This window comes from Oncorhynchus nerka, linkage group LG13, assembly GCF_034236695.1.
Source record: "Oncorhynchus nerka isolate Pitt River linkage group LG13, Oner_Uvic_2.0, whole genome shotgun sequence".
NCBI classification, from domain to species: Eukaryota; Metazoa; Chordata; class Actinopteri; order Salmoniformes; family Salmonidae; genus Oncorhynchus; species Oncorhynchus nerka.
In genome coordinates this window covers 51,977,137-52,000,114 of record NC_088408.1, presented here as the reverse complement: position 1 = coordinate 52,000,114, position 22,978 = coordinate 51,977,137, and the positions used below count along the sequence as shown (strand labels likewise).

Genomic DNA, 22,978 nt, shown 5'->3' with positions numbered 1-22,978 from the left:
ATTGATAAACATCACCTTGTCCTAGAGAGATTTACACAGTTATCAAAATGTCACACAAGGGTAAGCCTACAGCAAACACAGTCCTTATTTTACTTTTCTAAAATCCCCTATGGAAAAAATGAATGGTGGAAAAACGATTGGAGACATTTCCTTGTTTGACCTCTAGGTTTTATGACTCATACTGTGGTACTCTATAAGGATCAAGAGAAGCCTGCAGGGACAGATATCCTGAAGAGCAGGGGTCTGTTCAGAAGGGTATAATGTTACAAAATGTTCAGATAGAAATTTATTTTGTAGAACAGGTATGATATTCTGCCATTCAGAATTGGAGATTGTGTCAGCTCTATTCATGACATTTTATCTGCAATGTCCTGTAACGTTTCACCTCACTGGTTACACCCCAGGAGGAAACATAATGACATTGATTAACTTCCTCAAACATGTGCTGTGTTCAGTCTGGCACACTGTAGCAAAATATTTTTGGAACAGAAAAGGAACATCTATGATCTTATTGGATGAGTTTAGGTAGTACCTCCCACCTCGCTTCGAAGCGTCTTTTTCCTACTGAACACGACCTCTGTTTCACAGCTGAAAGAGAATATGTAATGTAAACCATTGGCTCTCGGTGGCCAAATGAAAGAAGCCACTGTTAAACAACAGCCACAGGCCAAAGCAAACACAGGCTTTAGTTACTGTACCTGGAGACCTCTCTGCAGCGGTGTCACATTCAGTGCCCGAGTCAATAGAAAATGAGGAAGTTAGCATGACAACAAACCTGGCAGAAGCAATCACAGCACCATAAATCCCAATTCAATACTTATTTATTGTGCTGTTTTTAGGTGTGGAAAACAGGGGCTTGCTTACCCATGCATTTAAAATACAAAATTTGAATGATGTTTGATTGACAAATGTTGTAATGTTGCACTATTAATATGATTTTTTCCTTATTTTCAAATTAGGGGGTGGGCCATCATAAAAAAAATTCTCATGTTTCATAATGTACTGTACTATGAGTTCAGATCACACATTCTATGACAGTGACATACTTTAATTCACCGTCTACATTTCCAATATATCAGAGAGAGAATGTCTCCAATTAAAATGTATGGACGTTTGAACATAAACTCAAATTAGGAGTTTAAGTGTGTCATCTTAAAGTGAAAGGAAGTGCACAGACACCTTTTGAAGCGTGTCACACACATCAATAACCAACAGTTGTGTAGTACATCAAACACTAAGTACATGAGGCAGAGGAAAAACCAGACAAGCTTTCAGGATCTTCATGACCATCAGTTTATTCCAGCACAAGTTCTTTGTGTGGTAAAATGGCTGTGTAGCTAGGAAGAAAGGGAGGAGTACAAAATGGAAAATTACAGTTTCTAGTATTGTTTGTTAAAATTCCTAACATAGTATTTTTTTCTTCTTCCTAAAACCATATCTAGGAAAATAATCTTATTTCCCCCTGCCTTTCTTTGGAGAGACACTACATTTTTCTGTCACTCTCTCACATTGAAGGGCAATCTCACGGGACCGGCATGAAGATGACACCTAAAGGCCCATCTCCAAATGGACTCTCTCCCGAACCAGCCAGCCCTCTGCATTTCATACACAGCCTCTGTTACTGTACAGTATTTCCACGCTTTCGGAGATGATGACTACAGTCCATTCCGTTTGAATTACATAAACATCATGATTTTGGCTGTTCAACCAATTTGTAAATTCTTCTGTGCGGCTTTTGCTCCATTAAAAACGATGGTAATAATAACAATTATGGGACAGAACTGCTGCATCATTGCTGGGCCGTGACTGAATTCCCCTCCAACGTGAAGAGTGATTTGGAATTCTTTATTTTTATGTTTCAAATAAAACATTTGATGCCCTACCACTAGACACTATCTTGGTACCACCATAAGATTTACAAAGGCTAGATGGAGATCAGTAAGATGGCAATATCTCCACCAAGCCCAATAATAGTCTAGATAGGAGATTTGCAATACTGCATACACCAATCAAGTCCCTTTAAGATCTACAAGTTGGAATCAGCCTAGGTTGAAGATGACAAAAGATTAAGACAACGGGATTCTAATATCCCATAACTCTTTGCAAAAATGGGACCAGCGTTGCTAGTTAGCAACGGTGCTAGTAGTTAACAATGGGGCTGGTCCAATTAATTTGTTTATTTTCAAACACTGCCGCGTAGAATTATTATGTTGTCTTAACCTGTATTTTTTGGACCTTGGAATCCATCAGTGTCTTTAGGTGGAGGGGCTATGATTTGGTTTGAACTTGGGCCTCTGTCCCTGTTCTAATACTTCAGAAAGGCATCCTTCCTTCCTTGTTTTGCTGAGGTAAGCACATATCGATAAGAGATTGGATAGGTGTAGACGAGGTAACCACCCTGTTTCTTACACTAATCCAACCAGTTCAGATCTGCGATTTCTTCAAGGTAGGAAGGAAAAAATGCATTGCTAACGTATCTCAACAGGGCCATATGTGTATCACTGAGCATTGTGACAGTGCAGGAGCTGAGAGCCTGGCCGAGCTCTCCGGGTTCATGAAGCACACATAAAATAACATCCATGTCAGAGGTCAAACCAAAGGTCAAGGAACAGGGAAGTAACACAGAAGTGACAGGTCTCGAAACAATTGTTCTTTTTATCATTTTTTTGTTGTTTTTTAAACATTCATGATTTTTCAAAACTAAAAACAAATAAGAAATAGTCGGACCAAGAGAGAGAGATAACATCGGTTGCAGTCACTCACAACAATGAATTTCTTCCTCAGCTTCGTTATTTACAAGATTAAATATACTCATGGCATAAGGACAAAAGTTCAAGTAATTTAAAAATGAAATAATAACTGACCACTAAGAGTGATTTGCCGCCACAACTCGGATATCGCAGATCAGTGCGACATCATTATAATTATATATATATTAAAAAGAAGGGAGGAAAAAGTCAACCACACACACTCACTTAGGCAGGTTACGCTGTAAATTTACAGTAATGACACCTACGAGTTTGTAAGCTAAAATTAAAATTTTAGAATGCCGAGCATTAGGGTAGCTCCGCCTATAAAAAGTATATTTTTCTTATGTCATTCCCCACCCCATGACACTAAGCATATGGCTTAAATATTTGTAAAACTATGGAGTCCAATGGGGAGAAATTCAGCTTTGTCCGCCTTTTTCAGTTTGGCTCACTGAGACAGTCCTATATGGGCAGAGATCCACTCTGCTCTGTGTAGCTGCACCATATCTGTGTGTGTGTGTGTGTACTAGTGAGGGCAGGGGGTGTTGAGAATCTGCATCATCACGGGTGTTAAGGGAGTTATTTTTCAGGGAGGGGGGTCGGATCAGAGTGCTGTCCCAATGTGCCATCAGTGTTTCGTCATCAGCATTTGGGCATTGCCCCCCCCCCAGGTTCCGGAACCACCCCACGTTGTGGAAACAGTCTTAACAAGAGCCTGACATCATTGCCAGCTTCCCTTTAGGCCCAGACAGGGGGCCGCCAGTGTAAACAAGAAGATTCCCCTTCAGTCAGTCAGCTCAGAATACAGTCTTGGACAGACACATAGTAAAGTAAAGTCTCGAAGACGACAAGGTAGGTGGTCTACGACAACACCAACGACGATAACAAATGCAATGGTCGTTGTTAGGGGGAGAGGGGGTGGTTAGAGGGTGGGGCAAATGAAAATAAACGAAATAAAAAACAAACAGCTACCGTTCAGGAATATTTCCTGGAGTGGGTGGTGGGGTAGGGGGCAGTATGGATCCTTTTAGTGCAATGAAGGCCATAAGAGAGGGGTCAGAAGTGGTAGTCTCTGATCGGGTACATACAACAGCCCCCTCTCTCTGTAATGTGGGCCCAACCATCTAATCAACAGTCCTGGAGAGAAGTCCAAAAAGAGGGGGGGGCACAAAGGGGGGCAAAAAGAGGGGGGGGGCACAAATGCACAAACACACACTGTAAAACTACACCTAAAGACCAGGGAGAGAGTCCACTTGAGAACAATTTCAGTTGTAGTCCTGAGCCTCATTCTTGATCTGAGAGTAAAACTGGGCGTGTGGGTCTGGGCGTGTGGGTGAGTTCAGTTGAAGTGTACGAGGACGTGTGTAAACAGAAAAAGTGTGTGAGAGAAATGAGAGACCATCACCTAGATTGGCGCAGGTGTGTATCCAATAAGTTAGTGTGTAAACATGATTCATGTTCAAAATTAGGGGCTTCAGTCAATCATGTGTGTGTTTGTCCATCCGTCCGTCCGTCCGTCCGTGTAGGTATTCATGTATCCAGGAGGGGAAAAAAGACTCCAACATAATCTTTTTTTGTTTCCAGTCCCTCCTGCTTTTTGCAAAATGTACATTCAATCCATCGTAGGGAGGAAGGATGGTACTGGGGTGGGTGCGCTATCGGCTGATCCAGGAACAGTGCCAACAGGATCTGGTTCACTTTAAAGAACCTCCTTAAAACTGCCATCCTCCTCAGTGCACTCAGAACAAACGGCAGTAGAAGTACTGCAGGACGCTGTACCACAGGTAGCCCGAGGCGAAGGCCAGGAATTGGATGACGCAGAGCTGCACAGGGTCGAGGGTCATCGCCCGGGAGACAGCCTCCTTCTGGCCTTTCGGCGGAGGGAAGGCTCCTGTTATGGGGGGCACAGGAAACACTATGGTCAGCTTCATTGTAATCACACCTCAATGTGGACAATCACGATTTTATGAAGACAATAGTGATAGGCAGAGTGAGAGGGCAGAAAGAGAGAGAAATAGGAAGGTAAGAAAGAGAGAATTAAAAGAGAGGCCAGAGAGCAAGAGAGAGAGTGATAGAGGCCAGAGAGAGATAATTCAGAGTGAAAAAGGCCAGAGAGAAACAGAGCTGAGAGAGAGAGTGATAGACAGAGTCCAGAGAGAGAGAGTGATAGATAGAGGCCAGAGAGAGAGAGAGATAGAGAGGCCAGAGAGAGAATTCGGACAGAGTGATAAAGGCCAGAGAGAGAGTGATAGATAGAGGCCAGAGAGAGAGAGAGAGAGAATTCAGACAGAGTGATAAAGGCCAGAGAGAAACAGAGCTGAGAGAGAGTGATAGATAGAGGCCAGAGAGAGAGAGAGAATTCAGACAGAGTGATAAAGGTCAGAGAAACAGAGCTGAGAGAGAGAGTGATAGAGTCCAGAGAGAGAGAGTGATAGATCGAAGCCAGAGAGAGAGAGTGATAGATAGAGGCCAGAGAGAGAATTCGGACAGAGTGATAGAGGCCAGAGAGAGAGAGAGAGAATTCAGACAGAGTGATAAAGGTCAGAGAAACAGAGCTGAGAGAGAGCGTGATAGATAGAGGCCAGAGAGAGAGGGATAGATTATATTGCAAATATCCAAAATAAGATTTGGCAATATGTACATTGTTACGTCATGCCAATAAAGCGAATTGAATTGAATAGAGGCCAGAGAGAGTGAGTGAGCGAAACTGAAAGAAGCAGTGTGGTGAACACAGACCTGTTTCGTAGAAATGGGCCAGTAGATCCTCCTTTTCCACAAACCTCTGATACAGCCAGTCTGTCAGGGGTTTGGTCTCCACCGGAACCTCCTTTATGGGGTACACCCTGAGAGAGAGGAGGAGAGTTTTATTTAATTTAATATGTTCCTGTATATATGCCGTTACACTTTCCATGCCCATGAAGTACTTGAGAGATAGAGAGTGAGAAGGAGCGAGAGAGAAAAAAGAGAGAGGGAAAGAGAAAAGAGATATCAGTATTATTGAAGTTCTTCTCAGTGAAGGCTGGCTGGATTGAGCGGTATCTGAAGCAGTTGTCCACAATGAGGGCGTCTCCTCCTCACTCCCTGAGCAGTATATCACAACGTAGTGTGTGTGTGTGGTGAGGTGTGAACTGCAATCCAAGTTGATTAATGTGTGCGTTAGAGTGTGTGTGGGTCTGTCTCTCTTTGTGTGTATGCACACAGTGTAAAAAAAAACATGAACACCTACTCTGTCAATGACATAGACTGACCAGGTGAACGCGATGATCCATTACTGATGTCACTTGTTAAATCCACTTCAATCATTATAGATGAAGGGATGGATTTTTAAGCCTTGAGACAATTGAGACGTATTGTGTATGTGTGCCAGTGTGTGTGTGTATGTGTGTGCGCGCATGTCCATCTCTGTGTGTGTGTGTGAGCAGCACGAGCCTCAGCTCTTTCAGGAGACTTCATTAGCAGGCAGGACAGTCATGGTGACAGGGGAGACAGTTGTGCTGATAGGGAAGCCAGCCTGAAGGGATCCATTCCTGCCCTGCTTCTGACTCCACATGACTACAGACACAGAAACAGCAGGCCCAGCAAACAGAGAAACACTACAGTATATAGGCTACCTCACCTAGCCTGGTCCCAGATCTTGTTTGTGCAGTATTACCAACTTGGTAGAGAGTTGAATGCTTCAAGGGAAAACAGGTCTATATAGGCTAAGGTTACCTCAGCTATCCTGGTCGGTCCCAGATCTTGTTTGTGAGGTCTTGATAACTTGGCAACATAGCACAAACAGATCAGCAACCAGGTAATAATAAGTAACCTGCTCAAATGAGAGAAACCCCAAAACAGCTGCCTGCTGGTGGGAGTGCTGTTCCATTGTTGCATTAGTCAGTTCCAATTTCGCAGGCCCTGTGTGAAAACCACCTGTACCACCAAGGCACGAGTGTGTATATGAGAGGATTGGATAGGTAGAAGCAATATGGTAGTAGCTTGACCCTGCTCTCTGATAGGCTGTGGTTCAGCCATATTGCTTATACCAAATCCAGTCCTGTCAGAGCCAAGGTTACAGTTCTGCTGAACAAGAGAAGGCTAACGCAGAAAGTCAACAAACAAGCATACAGACTATAACCAAATACATCACATTTTGTGAAAAATACAGAAACTCCAACTCATCTCCCATAACAAAATCCTTGAATAGAAAAGCTACACAACTCATTGACTACAATGCTAACATCTACAGTACTGGACAGGATGACAATGAATCAGCAAGGATATAGCTCTGGTCCAGGTCATAGTGCACGTTCCACCACAATTCCAATAGTGGAGGAACGCAGACTAACACGCTGGACTGGAGCTAGGGTCAATGATACTATGTGCTGTTCCTGTTTTGGCCAGCAGGTGTCCCTAGTGGGCCGCTCTGTGTCCACACACCCACACACACACACAAAGATCCAACTGAGAATCACCTTCAGACAGAAAAGAGGTTACCCTTGTTTCCTCTGGGGGAGATTCATCATTTCCCATGCAATCTCATTCATTCACTCACTACCCCTGCCAGAGAGAGAGGGACACCAGAGCAGTGTTCAGTAGGGAGAAAATGTTTGGAAATGGGGAGGTGCTGTCTGAACTCGTCCAATAACAACCATACAGATTGTATTTTTTCTACACTGATCTACTGAAAATTATGTTGGAGATAAGCAATGGGAGGGGTGGAGTGTAGTACATTGAGAGGTGATTGATTAAGATGCAGTTATGGAAATGCTACATTGTGTAAGCAGTGAGGCACATATTTCTACAGGTTAGAAATCCTGATGTTAGAGTTGTGTTTCAGGGCCTGGTACACACAATAGCGTCAATTCTTTCAGGATCTCTCGGTGTGTGTGTGTGATTTTACACACAACAGCGTCAACTCTTTCAGGATCTCTCGGTGTGTGTGTTTGTGATTTTCAGGGCCTGTTCTAGACACAAACACAGCGTCAACTCTTTCAGGATCTCTCGGTGTGTGTGTGTGTGTGTGTGTGATTTTCAGGGCCTGTTCTAGACACAAACACAGCGTCAACTCTTTCAGGATCTCTCGGTGTGTGTGTGTGTGATTTTCAGGGCCTGTTCTAGACACAAACACAGCGGCAACTCTTTCAGGATCTCTCGGTGTGTGTGTGTGATTTTCAGGGCCTGTTCTAGACACAAACACAGCGTCAACTCTTTCAGGATCTCTCGGTGTGTGTGCGTGTATGTTTTTCGGGCCTGTTCTAGACACAAACACAGCTTCAACTCTTTCAGAATCTCTCGGTGTGTGCGCGTGTATGTTTTTCGGGCCATGTCTCAGACACAAATACTATGTGCGGTGACTTGGGGATGTGGAATGTGCATGGCTGATCTTCCCAGTCCAATCGAGGTGAACAGACTGTGTAAAAAGCCCAATAACACATCACAACATATATCTCTAGGGCTGAAGATTCTAGTGTAACCCACCACTACCGCTTCAGCTTGATAAACAAATCAGGAAGATGGTAACTTGGCCTGTACATGCTTAGGTCACAGGGGATGGAACCAAAAGCGTACACTTTCCCCTCTTCACTCATACAAAACTACATTTCATAAGTTTACAACAGAGATTCTGGACCAAAGTTCTGTCATTGCAACTACCTTAAGACTAAGAGCATCTTCCCACAGTACGAGGGTCTGAGTAATCGCAGACGTATGTGTGTATACCACAGGCCAATACCATTATCTGTCAGAGCTGAGCAGTGTGTTGTGTTTGACTGTGTGTGTGTGTGTGTGTAAACACACTGTACTGACAGAAACATGGCGTGTAATTGCGCCGTTTTGAGACAGCGTGCCCTACAGAACACAACCCGGCTCCAGAACACTAAAGGGTGGACTAGAAAACATACACTGAAAATGAAACTGGGGTTCTCTAGATACTTCCTCTGCTTTTGAATTGATCTACAGCTAGTCAAAAGTGGATCACGAAACAGAAGCTGTCTAATCCCAACGATAGTGTGAGTACCAAACGGCACCAAGAGCTGGTCAAAACTAGTGCACTATAGGAGTTGTTTTATTTCAGTATACATGGCACCTAAAAACTGAATTGCATAGACATCAAGAAAACAAAGTGAGTGTACATAACATGCTATTCCTCCAGCACTACCATTTGGCAGCACCCACTTGGGCGGAATATAGTGATATAGGGAACAGGATGGCCAATTGGGATGCAACCATAGGCTACGTGAGAGCCAGCCATGGTCGCACACACGCCTGTTTCAGTGTAGCATGCCTAACTAACCTATTACTGAGGCCCTGTCCCGTCCCGGTGTATGACGATAGCCCAGTAATCATAGAGCCTAGAGAGGGGAAAGAGAAGCTAGCTGGCTCTGGCCACTGAATGGGTGTTTAGGCCTCGGTAAACGGAGCTACAAACCTGCCCTTTCCTCTGGCAACGATAACCATGTAGGGTGATCCTTCTCTGGTGGTGTGGTGGATCCCTACTTGACTGCAGTAAGTGGAGCCTCTGGGTGGAGTATTATCTGCTGTTTAGAGCGGGGCTAGCTGGGGCAGATATTCCTGTGAAAGAAATCCCTAAATGTAATTCCTCTCCTGTGCTCTAACACTGTTTGTTGTGCTGTGCAGCGGGGTGTAACGCGGCGTGTACTCCAGTGCTGAGGGGATGTGTTGGCGCTCCACTGACAGGCAGGCAGTGTGTTGGAGTAGGGCCATGGTGGCAGTGGCGCGCCACTCCTCTCTCCACCCTAACCCACTTGGCAGCAGCCCACCAGTTAAAGAAACATCCTGCCATGGCGCGTGTGAGTGTGTGGGTGTGTGTATCTTCAAGTTTGTGTGTGAGGGTTTGTGTAGGAATTTGTATCCGTAGGCGTGCATCTGAGTATGCGTCTGATTACAGTGCATTCGGAAAGTACTCAGACCCTTTGACTTTTTCCCCATTTTGTACGTTACACCCTTATTCCAAAATTTATTAAATCGGTTTCCCCTTATCAATCTACACAATACCACATAATGACGAAGCAAAAAAAAACTGAAATATCACATTTACATAATTATTCAGACCCTTTACTCAGTACTTTGTTGAAGCACCTTTGGCAGCGATTACAGCAGAGTTATCTTGGGTATGACACTACAAGCTTGGCACACCTTACATTTACATTTACATTTAAGTCATTTAGCAGACGCTCTTATCCAGAGCGACTTACAAATTGGTGCGTTCACCTTAAGACATCCAGTGGAACAGCCACTTTACAATAGTGCATCTAAATCTTTTAAGGGGGGTGAGAAGGATTACTTTATCCTATCCTAGGTATTCCTGAAAGAGGTGGGGTTTCAGGTGTCTCCGGAAGGTTTGACTCCGCTGTCCTGGCATCGTGAGGGAGTTTGTTCCACCATTGGGGGGCCAGAGCAGCGAACAGTTTTGACTGGGCTGCGCGGGAACTGTACTTCCTCAGTGGTAGGGAGGCGAGCAGGCCAGAGGTGGATGAACGCAGTGCCCTTGTTTGGGTGTAGGGCCTGATCAGAGCCTGGAGGTACTGAGGTGCCGTTCCCCTCACAACTCCGTAGGCAAGCACCATGGTCTTGTAGCGGATGCGAGCTTCAACTGGAAGCCAGTGGAGAGAGCGGAGGAGCGGGGTGACGTGAGAGAACTTGGGAAGGTTGAACACCAGACGGGCTGCGGCGTTCTGGATGAGTTGTAGGGGTTTAATGGCACAGGCAGGGAGCCCAGCCAACAGCGAGTTGCAGTAATCCAGACGGGAGATGACAAGTGCCTGGATTAGGACCTGCGCTGCTTCCTGTGTGAGGCAGGGTCGTACTCTGCGGATGTTGTAGAGCATGAACCTACAAGAACGGGCCACCGCCTTGATGTTAGTTGAGAACGACAGGGTGTTGTCCAGGATCACGCCAAGGTTCTTAGCGCTCTGGGAGGAGGACACAATGGAGTTGTCAACCGTGATGGCGAGATCATGGAATGGGCAGTCCTTCCCCGGGAGGAAGAGCAGCTCCGTCTTGCCGAGGTTCAGCTTGAGGTGGTGATCCGTCATCCACACTGATATGTCTGCCAGACATGCAGAGATGCGTTTCGCCACCTGGTCATCAGAAGGGGGAAAGGAGAAGATTAATTGTGTGTCGTCTGCATAGCAATGATAGGAGAGACCATGTGAGGTTATGACAGAGCCAAGTGACTTGGTGTATAGCGAGAATAGGAGAGGGCCTAGAACAGAGCCCTGGGGGACGCCAGTGGTGAGAGCGCGTGGTGAGGAGACAGATTCTCGCCACGCCACCTGGTAGGAGCGACCTGTCAGGTAGGACGCAATCCAAGCGTGGGCCGCGCCGGAGATGCCCAACTCGGAGAGGGTGGAGAGGAGGATCTGATGGTTCACCTGTATTCCCATTCTTCTCTGCAGATCCTCTCAAGCTCTGTCAGCTATTTTCAGGTCTCCCCAGAGAAGTTCGATCGGGTTCAAGTCCGGCTGGGCCACTCAAGGACCCATAGGGCGGTGCACAATTGGCTCAGCATCGTCCGGGCTAGGGGAGGGTTTGGCCAGGGTAGGCCGTCATTGTGAATAAGAATTTGTTCCGGGCTCTGGCTCGTCCACTCAAGGACATTTATAAACTTGTCCTGAAGCCACTGCTGTGTTGTCTTGGCTGTGTGCTTAGAGTCGTTGTCCTGTTGGAAGGTGAACCTTCGTTCTAGTCTGAGGTCCTGAGTGCTCCGGCGCAGGTTTACCATCAAGGATCTCTCTTGGTTTCATCATGGTCTTTAGGTGCCTTTTGGCAAACTCCAAGCGGGCATGTTCCTTTTACTGAGGAGAGGCTTCCGTCTGGCCACTCTATTTAAGAATGATGAAGGCCACAGTGTTCTTGGAGACCTTCAATGTTGCAGACATTTTTTGGTACCCTTCCCCAGATCTGTGCATCGACACAATCCTGTCTTGGAGCTCTACGGACAATTCCTTTGACCTCATGGCTTTGTTTTTGCTGTAACATGCACTGGCAACTGTGGGACAGGTGTGCGCCTTTCCAAATCATGTCCAGTCAATTGAATTTACCACAGGTGGACTCCAACAAAGTTGTAGAAACATCTCAAGGATGATCAATGGAAACAGGATGCAGCAGAGCTCAATTATGAGTCTCAAAGCAAAAGATCTAAATACTTATGTAAATAAGGTATCTGTTTTTTATTTTAAATACATTTGCACAAATTTCTAAAAACCTTTGTCATTATGGAGTATTGTGTGTAGATTACTGAGTATTTTTTATTTATTTAATCCATTTTAGAATAAGGCTGCAATGTAACAAAATGTGGAAAAAGTCAAGGGGTTTGAATACTTTCCGAATGCACTGTATGTGCGGGTGTGTGTGTGCGTGCAGACAGAGCTGGGAAGGGCTCAGATTCCTCCTGTTGATTACCTCTAACAGCCTTTCTCATCATCCTGCGACTAGCGCACGGACGACAGAGCCGAGATTAACCTTTGTTGCTCAGTTGGTAGAGCATGGTGCTTGCAACGCCAGGGTTCTGGGTTCGATTCCCACCGGGAACCAGTAAGAAAAAGTATAAAAATGTATGAACTCACTCCTGTAAGTCGCTCTGGATAAGAACATCGGCTAAAATGACAAAACCGGAAAAAATAAGAAGAAAAAACCCATACATTTTGCAACATAAAACTTACAAGCGTTTCTTGAATGGACAAGTTCAGAGAGTACCTCCTCATAGGCTGTAATTTGTACGCAGCCACAATGAGACCACCAACTCCTCCAAGTCCCCTACAGTCGTGGCCAAATGTTTTGAGAATGACACAAATATTACTTTCCAAAGTTTTCTGCTTCAGTGTCTTTAGATATTTTTGTCAGATGTTACTATGGAATACTGAAGTATAATTACAAGCTTTTCATAAGTGTCAAAGGCTTTTATTGACAATTACATGAAGTTGATGCAAAGAGTCAATATTTGCAGTGTTGACCCTTCTTTTTCAAGACCTCTGCAATCCGCCCTGGCATGCTGTCAATTCACTTCTGGGCCACATCCTGACTGATGGCAGCCCATTCTTGCATAATCAATGCTTGGATTTTGTCCGAATTTGTGGGGTTTTGTTTGTCCAACCTCCTTGTGAGGATTGACCTCAAGTTCTCAATGGGATTGAGGTCTGGGGAGTTTCCTGGCCATGGACCCAAAATATCGATGTTTTGTTCCCATAGCCACTTAGTTATCACTTTTGCCTTATGGCAAGATTCTCTATTATGTTGGAAAAGGCATTATTTGTCACCAAACTGTTCCTGGATGGTTGGGAGAAGTTGCTCTCAGAGGATGTGTTGGTACCATTCTTTATTCATGGCTGTGTTCTTAGGCAAAATTGTGAGTGAGCCCACTCCCTTGGCAGAGAAGCAACCCCACACATGAATGGTCTCAGGATGCTTTACTGTTGGCATGACACAGGACTGATGGTAGCGCTCACCTTGTCTTCTCCGGACAAGCTTTTTTCTTCACAACAACTGAACCGCTCTCCTTGAAGTTCTTGATGATCCGATAAATGGTTGATTTAGGTGCAATGTTACTGGCAGCAATATGTGCAAAGCAATGATGACGGCACATATTTCCTTGAAGGTAACCATGGGTGACAGAGGAAGAACAATGATTCCAAGCACCACCCTCCTTTTGAAGCTTCCAGTCTGTTATTCAAACTCAATCAGCATGACAGAGCGATCTCCAGCCTTGTCCTCGTCAACACTCACACCTGTGTTAACGAGAGAATCACTGACATGTCGCCAGCTGGTTCTTTTGGGGCAAGGCTGAAATGCAGTGGAAATGTTTTTGGGGGATTTAGTTCATTTGCATGGCAAAGAGGGACTTTGCAATTAATTGCAATTAATTTGATCACTCTTCATAACATTCTAGAGTATATGCAAATTGCCATCATACAAACTGAGGCAGCAGTCTTTATGAAAATTAATATGTGTCCTTCTCAAAACTTTTGGCCACGACTGTAGATCTGCACTGTTGCCATGGTAGCACATCACACGCACACCTTACCGTTGACACTTAACCCGTGTGGCTGTATCCACTATCTACTGCCACAGGTCCTGTGAGGAGGAAACTGTTCTAATCAAGAGTGGCCACTTTATAAGATCCAAAATGGCGACTGTGAGACCTGGTGGGACCTTGAAGGATAATCAGAGAGGCATATATAAATCTAGGCTATATATACACACACACTGAACAAAAATCTAAACTCAACATACATGCAACAATTTCAAAGATTTTACTGAGTTACAGTTCATATAAGGAAATCAACTGAAATAAATGCATTAGGCCATAATCTAGTCTGAGATATGGCTTTTTCTTTGCAACTCTGCCTATAAGGGCAGCATCCCGGAGTCGCGTCTTCACTTTTTACATTGAGACTGGTGTTTAGTGGGTACTATTTAATGAAGCTGTCAGTTGAGGACTTGAGGCATCTGTTTCTCAAACTAGACACTAATGTACCTCTTGCTCAGTTGTGCACCGGGGCCTCCACTCCTTCTATTCTGGTTAGAGCTAGTTTCCGCTGTTCTGTGAAGGGTCTAGTACACAGCGTTGTAAGAGATCTTCAGTTTCTTGGCAATTTCTCACATGGAATAGCCTTCATTTCTCAGAACAAGAATACACTGACGAGTTTCAGAAGAAAATTATTTGTTTCGGGTCATTTTGAGCCTGTAATCGAAACCACAAATGCTGATGCTCCAGATATTCAACTAGTCTAAAGGAGGACAGTTTTATTGGTTCTTTAATTAGAACAACAGTTTTCAGTTGTGCTAACATAATTGCAAAAGGGTTTTCTAAATGATCAATTAGCCTTTTAAAATGATAAACTGTGATTAGCTAACACAACGTGCCATTGGAACACAGGAGTGATGGTTGCTGATTATGGGCCTCTGTACGCCTATGTAGATATTCCATTAAAAATCAGCTTTTTCCAGGTACAATAGTCATTTACAACGTTAACAATGTCTACACTCTATTTCTGATCAATTTGATGTTATTTTAAATGGACGAAAAAAATGTGCTTTCCTTTAAAAAACGATGACATTTCTAAGTGATCCGAACTTTGAACGGTAGTGTACATACAGCATGTATCCTGATCGGGTGTGTAAGTAAGTAAATCCACCAGCCTAGAGGTGTGAACAATTCCAACTAATACAGAGGAACTTCCCTATTGCGCAAACAAAGCCATTCAGAAAATACACAAGTATTTTTAGAATAGTCAGTAACGAACATTTAAAGATACTCCAACATCCTAGATTACTCAGTGTGAAAGTAATGACTGACACACACACACACACACACGGATATGTCTGGAAGCCTAGGTCTCCTAATCTGCAGGTTAATCCTCTTGTTGACTAGGCACCTGCACCGGTGCACTACAGGACCTCCCTGTGCTTAGCTCAGCCACATCCCCAGCCAGAGTGTTTGTGTGTGTGTGCACATGTCTTTCAGCCTCACAACAACTTGGGTCCCCGGTGAGGACCTCCGGGGCCGCTGACCCTGCAGGGGAGGTTGATTGTGGTCACGGCCCAGTGGAGAGTCCCCTAGCTGGGGTAGGCGGGAGCAGCGCCTCTCTCATTACTGGGCCTAATGAGTCTTTAGCCTTAATCTGAGCCTGGCCCAGCAGCAGCAGAGCGAGGGGCCTGGGGGACAGAGTGGGGGCTGTTGGAGGGCTGGAGGCGCCAGGGCTCACACAGATCACCCCCTGACGTCAGCCTTACGGCCCCCAGAGACCAGAGGGTGGAGAGAAGGGCCATTCAGCAGAGCCAGAGTCATGCAGGGCCAGGGAGGTCTGGACTGGCTGGAGCCCTGGGTCACGTTCATTTGGCACCAAATGGACTGAAACAGGGAGGGCCGACCAATACTTATCCAATGAGAAATGCACATTTTTGCCATCTGTTGGAAAAGGGTTTTAAACACTTTGCTACAGTGTGCTTGAACGAACACAATCTTGGACACAGTGGGCATTGGAACGGTAGAGGGCAAAGAGAGTTAGAGCACGCTCGTGCGAGAGGGCATCCGGTCCGAGACCTGACTCTAGCCTTTAGAATGACGACATGGTAAATAAAAATATAGTAATCCCTTGATATAAATCACAGAGACCATTGTGATGCCATTGGAAAAGCACATGAATCAAAGCGGAAGTCATAAGAACAATGTACGATAAGCCACCTTACGAGTGGCCGTTTGACGAGCCTAAGTATGAGAGAGTTGAGGAGAAGTACATGTCAATTGTGCACTCCTGCCTTATTAATGTGCGTGTGTGTATTTACTCATACATATACGCTCACACCTTTGACTGGACTCAAAGGAGGGGCAGCTAAGGGAACCTGAGGGGATCAATGCTGCCAGAGCAATGGACTGAACTTGGCTTGGTGTGTGTGAAAGAGAGCAAGAGTGTGTGCGCATGATCTCCTTAAAGAGATGTATAGAGGGGCAACAGACACAAATAGAAAATGCTTTTTTAGCAGCCGGTGCCAGCCTCGGCCTCAGCCTACCTGTGTGATAAATCCTCCTTCAGCTCTAGCGTCTTATCTTAAGACCAAACGGCCTCAACAGTCTCCCATTCAGCACTCTCTTTAAAGACGTCCAGTGATTAAAACTTTTCCTGTTGAAGAGCGATTTCCCAAGTACAAATACAGTAAAGTCCACACACCAGGGGACACATCCCCCCCAATATTCAAATATGCTCAAAATGTCCCCCCCAATATATTGATATAAAAAATAAATAAAATAAAAATGCGCTACGCTACGACAGGCGTAGCACCGCCGTCCGAAATAATCATTAGCAAATGTAATCATAGCTAAACTTAACAAATTGCCAATATTATTACTACCGGTTCTAGTATTACACTGTACTGCAGTTCTGCGTGTGGTTTGTTCCAAGTGGTGTTGCCATACCCCAGCAGAAGCAGTTGCTCGACTGCTGTGGTTAGGTACAATCAATGTCAAACACTGTACTGTCTCTCTATTTCATTACTTTCAAATGTATTAAAAAGTGGAAAACTAGAATGTAATATGAATGTTAGGTAGGTAGCTAAGTTACCTGAAAAGTTAATTAGCCACACACTCACCCAGCGACCAACAATGGTGCTCACAGGCATATTCAAATAACGATAATGTCTTCATTATGTTATATTTGTCAGAAAGCCCGCGTGAAATCTGAGTATAGTGTAAATTATTATTATTTTACCTTAATATAACTACGCAAGTCAGTTAAGAACAAATTCTATTTTCAAATGACGGCCTAGTGGGTTATCTGCCTTGTTCAGGGATTTTTACCTTGTCGGCTCGGGGATTCGATCTTGCAACCTTTCGGTTAATAGTCCAACGCTCTAACCACTAGGCCACCTGCCAGCCCAATCATTTATGTTACGCTGCATGTGTAATTTATGTAGACAGTAGTAGCATTCATTTATTGCACATTTGAATAGTACACTGCATAGCTGTACTGTATAGTATACTGTATAGATGTACTGTATCGCTATACTGTATAGTAGACTGTATAGCTGTACTGTATAGTATACTGTATAGCTGTACTGTATAGATGTATTGTACAGTAGACTGTACAGCTGTACTGTACCGTAGACTGTATAGATGTACTGTATAGCTGTACTGTATAGATGTACTGTATAAATGTACTGTATAGCTGTACTGTATAGATGTACTGTATAGCAGACTGTATAGATGTACTGTATAGCAGACTGTATAGTAGACTGTATAGATGTACTGTATAGTATACTGTATAGTATACTGTATATTAGACTGTATAGCTGTACTGTATAGCAGACTGTATAGCTGTACTGTATAGTAGACTGTATATATGTACTGTATAGTAGTACTGTATAGCTGTACTGTATAGCAGACTGTATAGCAGACTGTATAGCTGTACTGTATAGCAGACTGTATAGTATACTGTATAGTAGACTGTATAGCTGTACTGTATAGTAGACTGTATAGATGTACTGTATAGTAGACTGTATAGCTGTACTGTATAGATGTACTGTATAGTAGACTGTACAGCATATATGTACTGTATAGCTGTACTGTATAGACTGTATAGATGTACTGTATAGTAGACCGTATAGCTGTACTGTATAGTAGACTGAAAATATGTACTGTATAGTAGACTGTATAGCTGTACTGTATAGTAAACTGTATAGCTGTACTGTATGGCAGACTGTATAGATGTACTGTATAGCAGACTGTATAGTAGACTGTATAGATGTACTGTATAGTATACTGTATAGCTGTACTGTATAGCTGTACTGTATAGCAGACTGTATAGCTGTTCTGTATAGCAGACTGTATAGTGTACAGTATAGTAGACTGTATAGCTGTACTGTATAGCAGACTGTATAGTATACTGTATAGATGTACTATATAGTAGACGGTATAGCTGTACTGTACAGCAGACTGTATAGCTGTACTGTATAGCAGACGGTATAGTGTACTGTATAGCTGTACTGTATAGCAGACTGTATAGTATACTGTATAGATGTATTGTATAGTAGGCGGTAGAGTATACTGTATGTACTGTATAGCAGACTGTATAGATGTACTGTACAGTAGACTGTATGATGTACTGTATAGTAGACTGTATAGAAGACTGTATAGCTGTACTGTATAGATGTACTGTATAGCAGACTGTATAGCTGTACTGTATAGCAGACTGTATAGTATAATGTATAGCAGACTGTATAGCTGTACTGTATAGCAGACGTTATAGTATACTGTATATATGTACTGTATAGTATACTGTATAGATGTACTGTATAGCTGTACTGTATAGTAGACTGTATAGTAGTACTGTATAGCTGTACTGTATAGCAGACTGTATAGCTGTACTGTATAGCAGACTGTATAGTATACTGTATATTAGACTGTATAGCTGTACTGTATAGCAGACTGTATAGTATACTGTATAGTAGACTGTATAGATGTACTGTATAGTATACTGTATAGCTTTACTGCATAGCTGAATAGAATAGTAGACTGTATAGATGTACTGTATAGTAGACTGTATAGCTGTACTGTATAGTAGACTGTACAGCATAGATGTACTGTACAGCTGTACTGTATAGACTGTATAGATGTACTGTATAGTAGACTGAAAAGATGTACTGTATAGCTGTACTGTATAGTAGACCGTATAGATGTACTGTATAGTAGACTGTATATATGTACTGTATAGCTGTACTGTATAGTAGACTGTATAGATGTACTGTATAGTAGACTGTACTGTATAGATGTACTGTATAGATGTACTGTATAGTAGACTGTATAACTGTACTGTATACATGTACTGTATAGCAGACTGTATAGATGTACTGTATAGCTGTACTGTATAGCTGTACTGTATAGCAGACTGTATAGTGTACTATATAGTAGACTGTATAGCAGACTGTATAGGTGTACTGTATAGTAGACGGTATACTGTATATATGTTCTGTATAGTATACTGTATGTACTGTATAGCTGTACTGTATAGTAGACTGTTTAACTGTACTGTATAGATGTACTGTATAGCAGACTGTATAGATGTACTGAATAGTATACTGTATAGCAGACTGTATAGCTGTACTGTATAGCAGACTGTATAGTATACTGTATAGTAGACTGTATAGCAGACTGTATAGCAGACTGTATAGATGTACTGTATAGTAGATGGTATAGTATACTGTATATATGTACTGTATAGTATACTGAATAGTAGACTGTATAGATGTACTGTATAGCTTTACTGCATAGCTGAATAGAATAGTAGACTGTATAGATGTACTGTACAGTAGACTGTATAGATGTACTGTATAGTAGACTGTATAGCTGTACTGTATAGTAGACTGTACAGCATATATGTACTGTATAGCTGTACTGTATAGACTGTATAGATGTACTGTATAGTAGACCGTATGGCTGTACTGTATAGTAGACTGAAAATATGTACTGTATAGTAGACTGTATAGCTGTAATGTATAGTAAACTGTATAGCTGTACTGTATGGCAGACTGTATAGATGTACTGTATAGCAGACTGTATAGTAGACTGTATAGATGTACTGTATAGTATACTGTATAGCTGTACTGTATAGTAGACTGTATAGCTGTACTGTATAGTATACTGTATATATGTACTGTATAGTAGTACTGTATAGCAGACTGTATAGCTGTTCTGTATAGCAGACTGTATAGTGTACAGTATAGTAGACTGTATAGCTGTACTGTATAGCAGACTGTATAGTATACTGTATAGATGTACTATATAGTAGACGGTAGAGTATACTGTATGTACCGTATAGTATACTGTATGTACTGCATAGCTGTACTGTATAGTAGACTGTATAGTAGACAGTATAGCTGTACTGTATAGATGTACTGTATAGTATACTGTATAGCTGTACTGTATAGTAGACCGTATAGTAGACTGTATAGCTGTACTGTATAGATGTACTGTACAGCAGACTGTATAGTAGACTGTATAGCTGTACTGTATAGCAGACGGTATAGTGTACTGTATAGCTGTACTGTATAGCAGACTGTATAGTATACTGTATAGATGTATTGTATAGTAGACGGTAGAGTATACTGTATGTACTGTATAGCAGACTGTACAGTAGACTGTATGATGTACTGTATAGTAGACTGTATAGAAGACTGTATAGCTGTACTGTATAGATGTACTGTATAGTAGACTGTACAGCATAGATGTACTGTATAGTATACTGTATAGCTGTACTGTATAGTAGACTGTATAGCTGTACTGTATAGCAGACTGTATAGCAGACTGTATAGCTGTACTGTATAGCAGACGGTATAGTATACTGTATATATGTACTGTGTAGTATACTGTATAGATGTACTGTATAGCTGTACTGTATAGTAGACTGTATATATGTACTGTATAGTAGTACTGTATAGCTGTACTGTATAGCAGACTGTATAGCAGACTGTATAGCTGTACTGTATAGCAGACTGTATAGTATACTGTATAGTAGACTGTATAGCTGTACTGTATAGATGTACTGTATAGTAGACTGTATAGCTGTACTGTATAGATGTACTGTATAGTAGACTGTACAGCATATATGTACTGTATAGCTGTACTGTATAGACTGTATAGATGTACTGTATAGTAGACCGTATAGCTGTACTGTATAGTAGACTGAAAATATGTACTGTATAGTAGACTGTATAGCTGTACTGTATAGTAAACTGTATAGCTCTACTGTATGGCAGACTGTATAGATGTACTGTATAGTAGACTGTATAGATGTACTGTATAGTATACTGTATAGCTGTACTGTATAGCTGTACTGTATAGTATACTGTATATATGTACTGTATAGTAGTACTGTATAGCTGTACTGTATAGCAGACTGTATAGCTGTTCTGTATAGCATACTGTATAGTGTACAGTATAGTAGACTGTATAGCTGTACTGTATAGCAGACTGTATAGTATACTGTATAGATGTACTATATAGTAGACGGTATAGTATACTGTATGTACTGTATAGTATACTGTATGTACTGCATAGCTGTACTGTATAGTAGACTGTATAGTAGACAGTATAGCTGTACTGTATAGATGTACTGTATAGTATACTGTATAGCTGTACTGTACAGCAGACTGTATAGTAGACTGTATAGCTGTACTGTATAGCAGACGGTATAGTGTACTGTATAGCTGTACTGTATAGCAGACTGTATAGTACACTGTATAGATGTATTGTATAGTAGGCGGTAGAGTATACTGTATGTACTGTATAGCAGACTGTATAGATGTACTGTACAGTAGACTGTATGATGTACTGTATAGTAGACTGTATAGAAGACTGTATAGCTGTACTGTATAGATGTACTGTATAGTAGACTGTATAGCTTTACTGCATAGCTGAATAGAATAGTAGACTGTATAGATGTACTGTATAGTAGACTGTATAGTAGACTGTACAGCATATATGTACTGTATAGTATACTGTATAGCTGTACTGTACAGCAGACTGTATAGTAGACTGTATAGCTGTACTGTATAGCAGACGGTATAGTGTACTGTATAGCTGTACTGTATAGCAGACTGTATAGTATACTGTATAGATGTATTGTATAGTAGGCGGTAGAGTATACTGTATGTACTGTATAGCAGACTGTATAGCTGTTCTGTATAGCAGACTGTATAGTGTACAGTATAGTAGACTGTATAGCTGTACTGTATAGCAGACTGTATAGTATACTGTATAGATGTACTATATAGTAGACGGTATAGTATACTGTATGTACTGTATAGTATACTGTATGTACTGCATAGCTGTACTGTATAGTAGACTGTATAGTAGACAGTATAGCTGTACTGTATAGATGTACTGTATAGTATACTGTATAGCTGTACTGTACAGCAGACTGTATAGTAGACTGTATAGCTGTACTGTATAGCAGACGGTATAGTGTACTGTATAGCTGTACTGTATAGCAGACTGTATAGTATACTGTATAGATGTATTGTATAGTAGGCGGTAGAGTATACTGTATGTACTGTATAGCAGACTGTATAGATGTACTGTACAGTAGACTGTATGATGTACTGTATAGTAGACTGTATAGAAGACTGTATAGCTGTACTGTATAGATGTACTGTATAGCAGACTGTATAGTATAATGTATAGCAGACTGTATAGCTGTACTGTATAGCAGACGGTATAGTATACTGTATATATGTACTGTATAGTATACTGTATAGATGTACTGTATAGCTGTACTGTATAGTAGACTGTATAGTAGTACTGTATAGCTGTACTGTATAGCAGACTGTATAGCTGTACTGTATAGCAGACTGTATAGTATACTGTATAGTAGACTGTATAGCTGTACTGTATAGTAGACTGTATAGCTTTACTGTATAGATGTACTGTATAGTAGACTGTATAGCTGTACTGTATAGATGTACTGTATAGTAGACTGTACAGCATATATGTACTGTATAGCTGTACTGTATAGACTGTATAGATGTACTGTATAGTAGACCGTATAGCTGTACTGTATAGTAGACTGAAAATATGTACTGTATAGTAGACTGTATAGCTGTACTGTATAGTAAACTGTATAGCTCTACTGTATGGCAGACTGTATAGATGTACTGTATAGTAGACTGTATAGATGTACTGTATAGTATACTGTATAGCTGTACTGTATAGCTGTACTGTATAGTATACTGTATAT

At 42.2% G+C, this 22,978-nt stretch overlaps 1 protein-coding gene across 2 annotated transcripts in view; it reads right to left on the bottom strand.

Annotated features, from left to right (window-relative positions):
- Positions 1 to 3,928: 3,928 nt before the first annotated feature.
- Positions 3,929 to 22,978, bottom strand: part of LOC115139671 (acyl-CoA:lysophosphatidylglycerol acyltransferase 1-like) — a 101,378-nt gene continuing 82,328 nt past the window's right edge. For both annotated transcript variants that reach the window (XM_029677299.2, XM_065026472.1), the window contains 2 exons: positions 5,487 to 5,593; positions 3,929 to 4,641 (listed from right to left, as the gene is read on the bottom strand). In XM_029677299.2, coding sequence (XP_029533159.1) covers positions 4,490 to 4,641; positions 5,487 to 5,593 — 259 coding nt within the window. In that variant the 3' untranslated portion in view covers positions 3,929 to 4,489. The remainder of the gene's footprint in view (positions 4,642 to 5,486; positions 5,594 to 22,978) is intronic.